Source organism: Protopterus annectens, chromosome 14.part0 (assembly GCF_019279795.1).
Source record: "Protopterus annectens isolate FY-2018-M chromosome 14.part0, PAN1.0, whole genome shotgun sequence".
In the NCBI taxonomy this organism is placed as follows: Eukaryota; Metazoa; Chordata; order Ceratodontiformes; family Protopteridae; genus Protopterus; species Protopterus annectens.
The window spans coordinates 673,711,034-673,726,274 of NC_056748.1; the positions used below are offsets into that span (position 1 = coordinate 673,711,034).

At 37.3% G+C, this 15,241-nt stretch overlaps 1 protein-coding gene across 2 annotated transcripts; it reads left to right on the top strand.

Annotated features, from left to right (window-relative positions):
• The first annotated feature begins 8,003 nt into the window (after nt 1-8,003).
• Nucleotides 8,004-14,451, top strand: DKK1 (dickkopf WNT signaling pathway inhibitor 1). 2 transcript variants are annotated; one of them, XM_044056420.1, is made up of 4 exons: nt 8,004-8,656; nt 10,070-10,235; nt 13,216-13,365; nt 13,645-14,451. In XM_044056420.1, exons 1-4 carry the CDS (start codon nt 8,432-8,434, stop codon nt 13,899-13,901), a joined length of 798 nt encoding a protein of 265 aa, XP_043912355.1. In that variant the 5' UTR covers nt 8,004-8,431; the 3' UTR covers nt 13,902-14,451. The 2 variants fall into 2 exon arrangements, with proteins under 2 accessions (XP_043912355.1, XP_043912356.1); XM_044056421.1 differs by having other exon boundaries at nt 8,183-8,656; nt 10,070-10,220.
• Nucleotides 14,452-15,241: the final 790 nt, after the last annotated feature.

The window sequence follows — 15,241 nt, forward strand, 5'->3', positions numbered from 1 at the left end:
TCTTGATACATGCAGTTTTGAGACATAGCTACTAGTTTTTGGGTAATCCTATTTCGTTGCCACCCCCCACGTGGTATTAGAAAATAGAGTATTCCTTTAACTCCTCTGATCTTGCTCCAGTAAGCTTCTAGATATTGAACCTAATTTCTGTTGACTTTAGATCCTTGTCTGACCACTGGCTGCAGCTGACTATAGCCACCAATATTTTTTTGCTGCAGGCAGACTATTTCACAACGGATAACTTGGCAAGTACCAATTTCACCCCGATGCCCTTTCCTTACTAGAAGAAAATTCACCCATGTTGGATGCTAACTACTCTTGTATGTGATTTTGGGATTGTCTCTTTCTTGGTGAACCATGTGTTGGCCACCATTAAGCCATTTTCCAGACAGAAGCTTAGAATAGCCTCTCCATTAGTGCTATTGCTCTATCTCAACTGAGACTAGGACATTCCCATATTTACAGTACAGTAGGGAGAGTGGAACGAATTGCAGTTGCTATCATGCACACAGGTGGCTAGGAACATAATGACAAGTGTCTGTCTACACAAATGGGATGGGGACATGTAACTGAAGTCTGAGATCATAGTCTAAGAAAATGGACTTTCTGTGTCAAAACAATTTCCTTCTGTGATGGGACTGGTTCTCACTACATAGTTGTGGCCTGATGTAGAAAAAGGAGTCTAAAGGTAAAGGGTGTTCTACATCCTAGACAATTTCCACCTGCAGTAAAGGTTGCACTGCAACTATCTGAAAGTGATTTGCACCCACTATGCTAATTTGTTGAACTAGGACTTTGGGTCCCCTTAGTAGAGATGGTATGTAGCTCTGGGATTATGACCTGGATATGGACCACTAACTGGGTATTCCTGCAATGGAGATCCAGTATTATGGACAGCAATGAACAGGTGATGAATGTGTCTCCTGTTTACAGCCACCCATGAAACCTACCCTTCGCTGACCTTTGACAACACTGCCAGTGTGAGCAGTGGTATTAACACTGGCAACTCTCAATATGGAAGTGGTATGTGCCACAAAAGACCTCATGGGACCAATCACTACTGTTTTCTTGGTCTCTACATCCATGCTGATGCCACACAATACAGCAATAAGGCCCATGATGAACTAGGTTGCAGCAGACTGTATCTGAGGCACATCTGCTAATTGATCTTGAGTGCCATCTGCATGTCATGAAGTCAATTACGGCACATGACTGCATCGAGCAATCCTGTGATACTGCGAAATGGTGGGTGCACCCACTTCAGATTCTAGTAGTTGCAGCCAGAGACAACAACCTCCTCTTGCAGATGCAACACAGCTTTTATTGCAGTCATAGCACCACGATTGCCCTTTTACATTTCACCAACACAATCAATCATCATAGAGATGCAGGTCACCTAGTCCCATTCATTTCCTTGACTTGTCCAAAGCATTTGATACTGTTTCACATTCTAAACTACCAAATGAAACGTCATCCCTAGGCCTCTCCCATCCTACAATACCCTGGTTTGATGGCTACCTTAACAATAGACAACAGGCTGTAAAATGTCAGTTCACATTCTCAACTCTCCTTTCAGTTCCTGGAGGTGCACCTCAGGGCCTGACTATTATTGGGAGGGTGGCCTAATGGTTAAAGTGTTTGCCTTACAAACACAAGGTGGAGGGTTTGAGTCTCACAAGGGATAATTGGCTAAGCTTAAAATGGCTCGGAAGGGCAGTTAGCTTAGTACTAACCTATATCCAAAAGAGAATATCCATATCCAACACCCTCTATTTAATATTTACAAACAAGCTCAACTCTGCTACCAAACAAGTTACCATTGTGCATCACACTGACACTCCACCCTTCACTCTACAGTAATAAGTCTCACAAAACCCCAATCACCCAAGCACACTTTTCTTCTTTTGAATCCTGACTAACCAATACAAGCCTGCTCTTTAACCCAAAGAAAAACAATTTAGTGTCATCCACACCCAAACAATTCCTTGCCCTGCAACACTCATTTAACATTACATCAGCCAACAGCACTACCATATTAATGTAACTTATCCAAACTACTAGATATAGCTATAGACAAAAATCTGAATTTTGAAGAGTACACACAGCAAGCCAAAGTGAAAAAAAAACACCAAAATGGGACTTTTCTACTGCCGAACCCTTACCTAACTAGTGCAACAATGAAAACCATTGCCCAGCTTTACCTCCTTTCCACATTCCTATATGGATCAGCCATATGCACGATCTTGCAAAAAAAGTTTAAGGCATGCTACGAGAAAGAAGGAAAATTCATCACAAACCTCTCATATTGAACTCACCACTGTCTCTCCTTAAGACAACTACAATGGTTACAACTACTGCAATGCCTTATCTACACCCAGCTAGTCACAGATCTTAATTTAATCTACAACCATGATGATTGCACTCAACCTAAAATACATCCTTTGGCAATTTTCACCATGCAGAGAGTTACACTCAGGTGAAAAACCTCTTCTGGCCACCACAAAGTCAAACAATGCTGCAGGGGATGCTATTTTTTCCCAGTTAAGTCAACAAACTTTGGTAAAAGTTATCGCTTCCACTAAAACAATCCGACAAATTAAACCTAAATTAAAACATCTGACTGACTTATAGCTGTGTTCATATGTACCTGACCGGGATAATGTACAGCATTTAAGCCACTACAATGTATGTAAGACACCTGGCTTATAGACATTTTAAGTCCAATGGCACAGGTTTTTTGAACAGCTGTACATCTCACATCCATTTCTCCACAAAATTGTCCCTTGTTCCTCCAGTTTCCTTAAATTTCTACTTTCTTTCTCATCCATCACCTCTTCCCACATTCACACTATTCACCCTGTTCTACCTTATTTTCTTCCGAATATAAGATTAAGTTACACCATTTTAATGCTGGATAAATTAAATACCATCATCAAAGATCTTTATATTAATATCACACTTCCGTAGAATTTTATGTTTTAGACCATTGCTCTATGTTGTTGTTTTTTTTTTTCATAGTGTAGTGTTTCATTGCAACTCTATATATTAGACCATTATTTATGATGGCTCTATTTTTATTGTAGAATTTTGCTTAAAGATCTATGTATTAGAACATTAATCTACATAGCTTTATTAGAATATTAATCTACATAGCTTTACTGTCATTGTTCGGAGCTTTCCTCGCCTAGCCCGTCAGACATTTATACTCAAGAAAAATAAATACACATAATAATATGTAAATAAAAGATGAGACCAAATGCAAATGGTCCACTGGATTAATCAGAATATTTTCTTTCTGACACCACTTACTTCAGAAATTAGCATAAATACTAAGACTTGTCTCGCACTATGTACAGCATTCATGCCACTTTCTTTCATTCTCTATAACCATACTGTGTCAGAAAAAGTCTGTTAAAGCCATTATCCTTTATCTAGAAATAAAATAGAACAAACAAAAAAGTCATGAGGACAAATAAAGAAATGTCAGTTCTCACAACAAAAACATATCCATGAATGATGATTTTTATCAGTTTCCTTAAAAATCTGGCACAGTTTTTTAAGTTGAAGCATATCATATCCATTTTCTACTGATACTGGGGGGGGGGGGGGCATAGATAGAAGAACTACTTCTGCCCAATGGTTCCAGTTCCCTATTTTGCAGAGCACTGAAAAATATGGTTATGGGATCATTAAATCATAGTAGTTAATTTAGTAACTAATTCTCATTAGTCCTAGCAACACTGACTCCTTCAAGGTTTTGACCCTACAACATTTAACCAAAAAAAAAAACTGTATAACATTACAAAATCATCTAGCTTCAAAGCCCACAAACTACCTCTTTTCAAGAAGCAAAACATTTTTGGAATCTAGTAAATAATATTACTGGCCAAAGTTCAAATATGACTATTTGATACTTCATCTAGTCCCTTTAGCGCTGATTTCTTAAATATATTTACTAATCTGCCTTAACCTCAGCTTATCTTCGTTGCCCATCTTCAAACCCTTACTTAACAACCACCATTCTACTCCTCAATAAAAAGAATGTCTATTAAAAAAAACTTTTAAACTCTGTACTAATTTATAATCAACATAGTACAGCTGGACTCCCACTGGCATTCCTCAGTCTGTGTAAGGAGCATCTCATTCAGCCCTTATACCATACCTACAGCCTCTGCCTCTGTAAACACATCATGCCTTACATCTGGAGAGAAGCATCCATCTTCTTATTTTCAAAAATGGTTTCTCCATCACAAGACTTGCTACTCTCAGCTGGCCAGATATATGCAGAAATACTCCCTGTTGTCCATTAAGTAGAAAATCTTTTGGACTGGTCACAGTGCAATGATGACTAGTTCTTTATACCTCTACTGATTATATTCTTATTAACACAGACAAAATCAACCTAAAAGAAACTACTTGTATAGACCCAACAAAATGCTTCAACCTAACTACCTACAATCTCCTCATATTCTACTATCGGAATTATTGTCAAGGCTCTTGGTTTAGTTCAAGGCTTCCTTTCTTGCAGGTTTTTCAAAGGCAGAAAAGCCCAATGATGACTTCTATTAAATATTTGTAAAGCAAGAATGTCAAAGGGCTCTTTACTAATCACCCCTTGCTCTACACTAACTTCATAAACACGATTTAATCAGACTTACCCCCACATCACAATCCTATATGCTCAGTAGATGGCCATTTAGAGCTCTAAATTTCCCATCTCCACAAACACACACAATCAAGAAGAAATTAGAAAATGATCTTAACATTCTCTCTATATTTCTACAGCAGATGAATCACCTGTTAAATCTGAAAAAAAAAAAAAAAAAACGATATTTGGGAGATAACAAAAACTAAAGTCACTAACATGCAAATTGACAAATCCTTCACAACATTAACCTTCAGATCTCTTCCAGTACCTCAGCCTCTGACTTGACTCTAAATTAAACTTCAGCAAAAATGTAATATAATCAATACCAAAATTTCTAAAACAGTTTTCTCGGTCACAAAGGTTTGTATTTACTCTATCCACACGGGAGTGCTGCTGCAGAAAATGGCACTCTGTAAGCCAGGCTAGAACATTTCCTATCATTAACATCTGCTGCTTCTGATAAAACTTATTGATTCTGCCAACAGTTTTCAGCAATATCTGTAGTTTTAGAGCCCTCACTCCAAGAAAGAACACTAGTGCCATATCCTTCCAAAAGCAAAATGGCTAGCTATACAGCAAACAGCACAACTACTTTGTGGATCTCTACCAGCTTAGATCACTTACTTTCTCTGATATAGCCCCTCTTCCCCTTCACAATAAACTGCACTGTACTGATCATGCATTTTCTGTACTATAATTTATGATTTGGGAATCCTTTTCTTCCAAATTTTCGTTCAGAGCTAGAAAAAATATCAAGGTCTGCTGAGCGTACTTGATTTCCTTTCAAAGCTATATCTTAGCTCATTCTAGTTACTGGTACTGTTTCAATTTCCATGTTAAACTTCTAAATCAGAACTGTTTGTGATTTGCATCTCAGAACTACACTCAAGTCCGCAGTCTCCTTTTACATAAAGTCCCTTCCCATTTTCCTCTTCATGTTACTCCTGCTAACAAATTTAAGTAGAGGAGAATTAAACAAACAAATAAATAAATAAGAAGAAATGCATGAACATAGAGTGAACCTCATCATGTCTTCCCAAATAGTTATGTGCAATGCCAGATCAGACCAAGTCAGTCTAGGTTTATTTATCTCTCATATACTCCATTTAGCAAAGTTTCCTGTTCATTTGCGATAATAATGAAAACTTCATTGCTTGTGTTAAATAAAATGTAGTGTAATCTGAGTATTCAATGGACACTGCTTATCTTCCCTAACTCCTACAGTTTTATCTCCCTATAGCAATGATGCTGCCTCTAACAAATACACACTCTCCTGCACCTTAGATAGTAATGTCATTATAACCAAATTATTTGTAAAGCTGGTAGACTATTATGGAGCAGCTCTTCTTCTTTCATGGCATAAGTAGATCTTATGTCTCTTAAATGTTGAAATGCCCAGGACTAATACTGAAACATGTTTTTCTACAAATCAAATGAAAAAATCATATAATGTTACTGTTAAATATATTTTGCAAATGAGATTCTCTGAAATATAGTTCTCAAGACATCCCAAAATCTGAAACACCAATTTATGCCTCATATTCCACTTGGGTATTGGCATCATGTATGACTCTAACAAGACATAGGTGACTAACTTCAGTACACCAACTCCATAATAAAAACCCATTGCTGATTGTATCTTACTTAATTATAGCTAACAGTGGCAATTACTGTTGTATGTTGTGCATGACCTCTGTTCATTTTGTGTTTGTAATGTGTGCATAGTTAAGAAAATTATCTTTTCCAGTGCATAATACATTCTACTGTATCTTATAGCTCTACGGAGTACACCGACTCCATAATAAAAACCCATTACTGATTGTATCTTACTTAATTATAGCTAACAGTGGCAATTACTGTTGTATGTTGTGCATGACCTCTGTTCATTTTGTGTTTGTAATGTGTGCATAGTTAAGAAAATTATCTTTTCCACTGCATAATACATTCTACTGTATCTTATAGCTCCACGGAGAAAAAAAACAGTAGCTGGAAGCCCACGCTAGGGATAATCCTTTTTATGAACAGTGGTTAAGTGCAAAACATAGTTGAAGGTACAACATCATGCTTGGTTTGTGTTGTTGCTAACATAATAAGAAAGAAAGCACACGTGCACTTATGTCTGTATGAGGAGATGACTAACATTTTTCTCTCTCTGTTTATTTCAGTATTGGTTTCCAGTATGGCTTTTATTTCTGCTGGAAAGTAAAGGAATGTTGGGACATCTTGTGGCATGTGTGGAGATATACACCCAGAAATATCTCATAAAGTGTAAATCCTGTGCTTTTCGTGGCAATAGTGTTGGTCTCTTCTTGGTGATGGAAAATCTTGCACAAGCCGTTTTGAAAGGAGAATGAGAGGAAGGGTTGTTTGGTATGACTGTGTCTAGCACTGTGTAAATGTTGTATTGTCGCACCTAGCTGACCACAGGCGCAGGCATGCCGTGACGCAATGGGCTAGTTCTTCTGAACTTCAATATGACACAACTCAGTGCAGGCAAATGATTTTAGAAAACACAACAGCTGAGCACACAGAGTCGTACGTAGAAGTTCGTACGTCAAATGTACAGAATTCCGTTTATTCCTTTAATCTATATCATAATGGACACTGCATTTTATTTACAACCGTCAAATTCATTTACCTATCAAGATAGTGTTGTATGCACCTATGCTCTCACCTGTATCTTCCTTTTCAGCTACGCTAAACTATTTCTCCTTATTTGTTATACTGAAGGGTCATGACATTTCCAATAAATAAATAATTTATTTTGCAGCATTTTAATTGCCGTGCATGAACTATCCTTAAGCCAAGGTTTAAAGTCAGCCATGTGCTATGATTTACGCTATAATAGCATAGTGCCCCACCACACACAAATAAGCATTTCCTCTAAAGGTTTAGATAACTGGGCACATAATTCTATATTTCTAAAGAGTTGTGCCATATCAATGGACCAATTTTCTTTATTTAGATATGCAGGGCTCTTAGTTATTAAAATGATATAAATACATAAAATAACAGAGAGAGACAGAGAAATAACTGAAAGAAGAAAGGAAGTACTCCTCCTTCTGGCCATCTGCTGTGATTATTAACGGCCAGTTGCACCAACTGATTATGTTTATGGCAGTGTAGTTGTAATGAAATACTTTGTAGTGGAATTGTACTGGTGAGGATGCATTGGTGAAGGGGGGGGGGGATTTTTACAGTTCATTGAATTTAAACTCGTGTTTTTCATACAAGATCCAGACTGCTATACAGACTCCGGGAATACCCTCATTGTAAATGCGAAATGCATGGCGTTTGGGGACAAAATGGAGCCAGGTATTTACGATGCCCTACCCGGCAAGCGTTTGAAGTGGCAGTCTATACCGGAGACTGGCTGCCGTCATCCACTAAGGATTACAGAGAGAGAGAGAAATTGAACTGATGTGAGATCTTCTGTTCAAGTTGTGAAATCCCCGGGCGGGCTGCCTGGGCAGGAATACTTCATTAACTGAGACTGGGGGCGCGTCCTGAAAAAAATGGTCCTTTGAAATCCCATCCATACCTTTGTAGTGCTAGCACAGGGGCGGGAATGTCAACAGTGCTACAGTATAAAACCTGACACTGGCCACCCGGGATCGTCAGAAACCAAAAACACAAGCTTCAACTCCAAGGGGACTATTCTAGAACGACTTGCAGGACGCTAACAAATTTAGGAGTATATACTCAGAAGAGAGCATCAACCATCCTTTCTTGCAGGAAAGACATTGTATTTACTGTCCCATTTGAACAAACAGAAAGTCAGCCATGCACCTAAAAACCGTAAATGTGCTGCTCTTTACAATTATCGACTTCATCCTGAACACTCCAGGAGCAGGCGGTTCGCTGCTAATTAACTCGAATGCTATAAAGAACTTGCCTAGTGGAGTAGGGCAGAGTCCCAGTGAGAGCATAAACCCAGTAAGTGCCAGTCCGGACAACATCTTTCTCTATGACGGTGGCAGCAAAAACCAAGCAATTGACAACTACCAGGTGAGATACTAAGCACAGACATAGAGAGAGAAAGAGGGAGAATAGTCTAACAGGCTCAAACAAGGCATTTTAAACCATAATTTCTTAAAAGTGATAGGCTATAATTCACAAATGTTACAAACATTGGTGCGTTTGATTGTACTTTTTCATGTTTGATCACTTGTCACACAGCATTTAATAGGCACTAAAGCCTTAGATGTCATTTGAGTGTACCTAGCGTCCACCCTACCAGTTTGGTCTGTAGGTCCTCATATTATTTTTATAATATATAATATATGTGTGTGTGTGTGTGTGTGTGTGTGTGTATATATATATATATATATATATATATATATATATATATATATATATATATATTATTTGTGTAATTGTTTATTCTTGTTAGTGAGCGGTTAGATATAGTTTAATAGTATTGCGGTTCAGCTAACTGTGGACTTCAGCTAATGTCTATTCACACCATGGCGCTGGGGAAATGCTAAGCTTGACTTTGAAATCAGGGCTGATGTTAGGAAAACCTTTTTCTCACGGAGTGTGGTGACGCTAGAGACTACGTAGTCCACAGAAACCTAGCCTGTAGGAGCCAATACTTTCAGATTTGTAGAGTCCAGAAAGTGATGGGCCCGTAAATTATAGCGTCATGCCTAATTCTGCCTGTGGATATGAAGGACTTGGAGTGGTAAGTGATGAGCACACCAGGTAGACTTGTTGGTGTTTTCTCTTGACGCTCACAGTAAATTTTGATTGTTCTGAGAAAATATTCAACAGGAAGAGAAATTGACCTGATGATGCTTATCGTTTATGGTTATGTGCTAAATTATGGGAGTTACTCCGTGTTACCCTTACCCATTGCCAAGCACGAACCTCTTTCTGTAGGAGAAAGTTTGGTTATTTAATTTTGTTATACTCTGTAACTTAATAAGTAGGAAGTAAAGAGGTGAAAGTGAGTAATTATACAGTATTTGCGGTCAGTAATCCCTTTCTGAGCTGTTTGATCTGGTGAAAGCTGATAGTGTTAGTCAGTAACGTGGGTAGTATGATGAGGGAAAGATGTGAAGAGAACTGGATTGTTCGACTGTACTTGTCATTAAAGTTTGTGGGCTGTTTAGTTGCAATTATTTTATAATTTATTCTTAAACGAAAATGCCAAAAGTATTCAAAGGTCCCTTTTTAAAGAAGCTGAATTGGGACACTTTCGTTTGAGTCTTTGAGAAATAAGGCACTGCACTGCAGTTCTTAGATACGCGATACTTAGCCATTTTACGGTGCTCGTCTGTTAATTCTTCCATCATTAACCTGTCAAAATTTAAAAATATTGTACTTCCCTGCTAGAATTGTTTTCTGCTATAATCTGTGTTGGCATCTCGGCCTGGAAGTTGTTTTCCAATAACAGTGATCGTCTCCTGTTTCTTTCAGCATTTCACCTGCGTGGACGACGAGGACTGCTCACACGAAGAATTCTGCCACGGATCTCGCATTACCTTCCAGGTGTGTCTCCCTTGCAGGAAGCGAAAGAAGCGTTGTCTCCGTGACGCCATGTGCTGTCCTGGCAACCACTGCAACAATGGTGAGAACGCAAACGGTACTTCGTACAGGCATTTCCATTTTAGTTATTAATGTCTTCACACGTCCTGACGTCTGTACAATATCCAGATGTCTGCCTCATTTTTTTTCTGTTCCTCATAAAATGTGTGGTTTTCTGGCAAATAATTGGGGACTGTCTGCACTCTGTAAATAATAACAGACGTTTGAGTTTTAGACCTAATCTCCTTCGGGTATGCTAACGCGAGACCTGTTATCCTAGCAAGTAACTCTCTTTTAAGTTGGTAAAAGCAATATTTAAATTTTGTACCTGATTTTTGGGCATTTGTCTCCCCATTATGTTGGCTCTGCCCAGAATTATTTTGCTGTGGGGTTCAGAGGTATGTGACTAGTCTCAGTTCGGTCTAATAGGAGGATTTTATTTGTCCTATAGTGTAACAGCCGAAGGCTTCTGATGTGCAAAGCAGAGTTGTGCTTCATTTCACAAAGGATTAAAGATAATATTTCAAAACGTACACATGTAGAGCCCAGTCCCACTGTAAATTTGCATTGTCAGTAGTGCAGATTCATGAAAACACCTTAAAAAAGTTAAGCTCACCCATTGTTACACCTATATAATAGTTTTACACTTAAATTACTGATGCTAACTAACGTCTGTGAGCTGCAATGAGTTAACATACAAGAAAACTTATTGTGAGGCTCACACTAGCCAAAGAATTCCTTTCATCTTCCTTATCATCCTTTGCAGGATTTTATTGCATAATTTGTACCATTAATGGCATGGGCAAATTTGTGTGTGTGTGTGTGTGTGTGTGTGTGTGTGTGTGTGTGTGTAGATACAGATACATATAAAAAATAGCTTGTACTTGCTAGATGTGATGGCGTATAGCCTACAACTAAACATTAATAGGTAGAAGGGGAGACCTACAACTAAACATTAATAGGTAAAAGGGGAGAGAAAATGCAGTGTAACAGCTGCCATGGAATTACAAAGGCAAAATCTAAAATTTATAACCGTCTTAGCTGTAGACATGTCACAAAGCACATAATCCTGAGCACTATGGAGCAATAGCAGATAGAGGTCACTAAAGGCAAAACTGTAGGTAGCTGGACTGATGTGAGTTTATCTGGAATGTTTCATACAGCACATCTGTATCATCTTCTGTAATAAAAAAGGAATGCACATTAAATTTATAATATTGTTGCTGTGTGACTTCAGTTCCAGCTCTTTCAAAATAGTATAGCTGGAGTATATACTTGTTTCAGTTAATTAAATGCTACCTTTATTCTATAGCCTTATTATTTTGGTCAAATAACTATTTTATTTAAAAACTGGAAAGGTAGGAAGATGAAGTTGTAGGAGATTGTACAATGATGTGACAAATACATTGATTAGACTTTGAAGAATTCTGAAGATCGCTAGTGAGATACAATAACGTTGAGTACAAATTACAGTGAACTTGCAAGTTGAACTTGTAAAACAGAAAGGTACACATGCCTCAGACATCCAGTTAACATTTATTTACTTAGTACTTCATTAAGAAGAGCAAATTAAGTGACATGAATCTGACAGGCATGTATGTAGGGAACATTGCAAAGGGAACATAACCTAGCATAATGAATATTGTAACTGCAAGCATAAAGGACTGATAGGTGTAACGTGATTGTAAGTGAACTTAAAGCTAAGTTGAAGGAAGATAACCCAATCTGGGAAGCTGGTGAGACCTCTTGTATTATTATGATGTTCTGGCAGAAACAAATATGTCTAGTTCTGGGAAGGGTAGCTGAAAGATGATGAGACAGTTGTCTTATGAACCAGGACCAACAGGCTGTTACAACCATAAATGCAGCCACACACAGACACACAAGCTCACAACTAGTTCAGCTAGTTGTGCATTTCATATGCAAATATAATAGATTTGTTTAGGAGGATGTAGGGTTTTTAAGCCTTGGCAGGAATGATGTGTGCTATGTTGGCAACGTACACGTGTACTTGTTTCTTTAGCAGCACTACTAATTACTGCTCAGTTATTTCTGTTTTTAAGTACATGTTTACAAATCTAGTTATACACCCATACTTATATTTATACATATGATGCCATAGTATGCTGCTCAGGTCTAGGGTGTTTGGTTTCACATTGAGAGTGGGTGTGAGTCATATTAAAGTATGTTTCCACTATGTGCCAGCTTCCAAGTGCACATTAAGTTGTGATTTGTGTAGTCTTAGTCTGATTGGACTTACAATTTTCACCTAGGTTTTTCATATTTATAAGACTTTATGAATTAATGTATAGTGTGTTGTATTCATTAACTAAACAAGATTAGCTGTTTTAAGGTTCTTTCTCCTTAGTGAATAAAAGCATCAAAGAAATACAAGCCCTTTCTGAGTAAATATATTCTTGTAGTACAATAGGCAAATCAGGGTTATGTATTTGTAAGTGCACTTTTGTTTCCATATGTTTCATTTCTGCTGGACTTCATTGAAAAAGAGCATTTAACTCCAGATGCAGCATGAGTGTTCAGAATATATTTCATTTTATACCTCCTAACATGCTTTCTGCTTGTTATAAAATTTTACAGTGCTGAGTAACTATGTGGTATTCAACAAAGGTAGCGTAAGTAGCTATGCTCTGCCCTTTATTTTCTTAGTTTTTAGTTTTATAGCAAAAAGAACAAAAGGATGGATCACTATATAATGTAACTGTGGAATATATGCTGTCAAAAATGTTTAGTACTATCCCCATTTAATCTCTATTTAACTTACAAGTAGGCACCTGTCTATGTATGTGTGGTTCTCAGATTATTTGTAAATATGGACATATAGAATGTGTTAAACAACTCTCCTTGAGGTTTAATATATGTGTGAGTTACATTTACACATACACATTTTATATATTTTGGCAAAGCTTTGTGTAAAATTTATAATTTTCTTTGTAAGATTAACCATTTCAACTTTCATTTAAACTGTTTGTAATAAATTATGAACTTGTGTGATATTAAGTGTTACCTTACTTCTGTAGGGATGTGTGTTGCAAATGAACATGAACAACCCCATCATGGAGAAATAGAAGAAACTATCATTGAAAGCTTTGGATATGAGAACCACCATGTCACTGCTGACAGCCACCCTCGACGTACTACTTTACCTTCAAGACCACATTCTGTTAAAGGTAAACTCCACATCCTTCTGAAATGATGACTGAAAAAACATAATCCTTTCTATTCAGATGACTAGGCATAGTTCATGATGATGTCAGATTAACTATATTAAAACAGTAAGCTGGTTGCATGTCTTAGTCATTGCTTCCTCTGCTACTAATAAAATATCTGTGCATATAAATGCTGCTGTACAGATTAGTTATCAATAACTTCATCTGATTTCTATATTCCTAATCCTTTTGTTAGGTGTAGAGAGTACATCATGTATATATTTTCTTTTTCTTATTCAGGTCAGGAAGGTGATTCATGCCTTAGGTCCTCAGACTGTGGAGAAGGACTGTGTTGTGCCCGACATTTCTGGTCCAAAATCTGTAAACCAGTTCTTAAAGAGGGTCAAGTATGTACTAAACACAAGAGGAAAGGTTCCCACAGTCTGGAGATATTTCAGCGTTGTGACTGTGGGGATGGCCTGTCTTGCCGGACACAGAGAAATGAACATAGTACATCAAGACTACACACATGTCAGAAACATGCAGTTGAATCCTAGATCTCCTATGACATACAGGAGGGAACATCCTGATATAAAAGACCTCATTGTAAGACATATCACAGCCAGACCTTGACTAAGACTGACAGACTAGTTGTGTTAACCTGGCTGACTTTCAGAGCTGCTTTTGTGCCTATTTTCATTTTGCTGAATGCAATGGAAAAAGCAGGATGATATATACTGTTTCTGTAGTGGAACTATTACTATTGCCTAAAGTAAGGTTTTACAGTAAATTACTGTGTTGTAAATATTCAGTGTGGCATTTAAAGCTGTATATATTTAAAAGTAATATTTTTATTCGGGTGCCACCCTGATACATGTTTTTATTAAACTGTTGTCTTTGTTATATGTAGATGAATGCACACACATACATATATCTATCTATATATTAATTATTATCAGTCAGAGTATTAAAATCTTTATATTTTTGGTCAAAAATAAAGCCTTTTTAAAGGTCTTCTGTGCTCTTATCTGACAATTATAGATATAATTAACCTTTCTGAGCAGCTACGTAAAATCATTTTGTGTGTCAAAAGGATGTAGTCCAAGATATTCTTTTTTCTTTGTCCTTTCTTCTTTTCTGTCTTCATTTCTTTATTTTTTTAGTAATTATTTATTTGTATGTTTTTATTTTGTTCATGCATACTTTTAGCAATGAAATTAGAAAAAGCCAGACTTTAAACACTGGATTAGTTTATTCTGCAGGAGTGTTTAGAAAGCCTTAGAAATTAAGCCACCTGTATTAAAATAAAGATGGCTTTAAAACTGCAGCTGTGACAAGTGAAAACAGCTGAGCTACATAGATCTATTTAGAAAATAAGAAAGCAAAGATGCCAGCATGGTAGTTTGAATCTTAGATAAATGATGATGTTCAGTAGATAATTTAGATAGCCCAAGAGCTCTGAATCCTTCATGTATCTGGTAGGAAGTGATTCTGTGTACTATGGATAGCTTGACGTAATGCCCTGTCTCCCAGATGATGTGATTTTTCTGCTTACCCTTGGTAAGTTTGCTACTGGAGATCACAGTATCCTGCTGGATTAATTCTCCATCAGCAGGTAGCCCATTTCAAGGTAAAGTTTTCTGTCAAATAACCAATATATAAACTGCAGTAGGGAAAATAGTGGTCTATTGATCAGGCTTCCCATTCAAGTTAAATAAAAGAAAGCAGCAGATGAGCTGATAAATGAATATTAACAACAAATCTGTTTAGGAAGAACTCTGCTAGTAGAATTTCCTATTTCATGTAGGCCATGTATTCAAAGGGGGTTAGCTCAAGAACAGTGCTGGGTTTCTGTTGAAAATGAACCCTTGCTTCTTTATAGAAGCTCTATATGAAA

What these genes read in the sequence shown, in the direction of transcription:
- DKK1 (XM_044056420.1), top strand. Translation starts at nt 8,432, where the DNA reads ATGCACCTAAAAACCGTAAATGTGCTGCTCTTTACAATTATCGACTTC. An exon ending in CAATGGTGAGAACGCAAACG is followed by an intron (nt 10,236 to 13,215) that starts GTACTTCGTACA and finishes TTACTTCTGTAG; the next exon opens with GGATGTGTGTTGCAAATGAA. An exon ending in AAGACCACATTCTGTTAAAG is followed by an intron (nt 13,366 to 13,644) that starts GTAAACTCCACA and finishes TTTCTTATTCAG; the next exon opens with GTCAGGAAGGTGATTCATGC.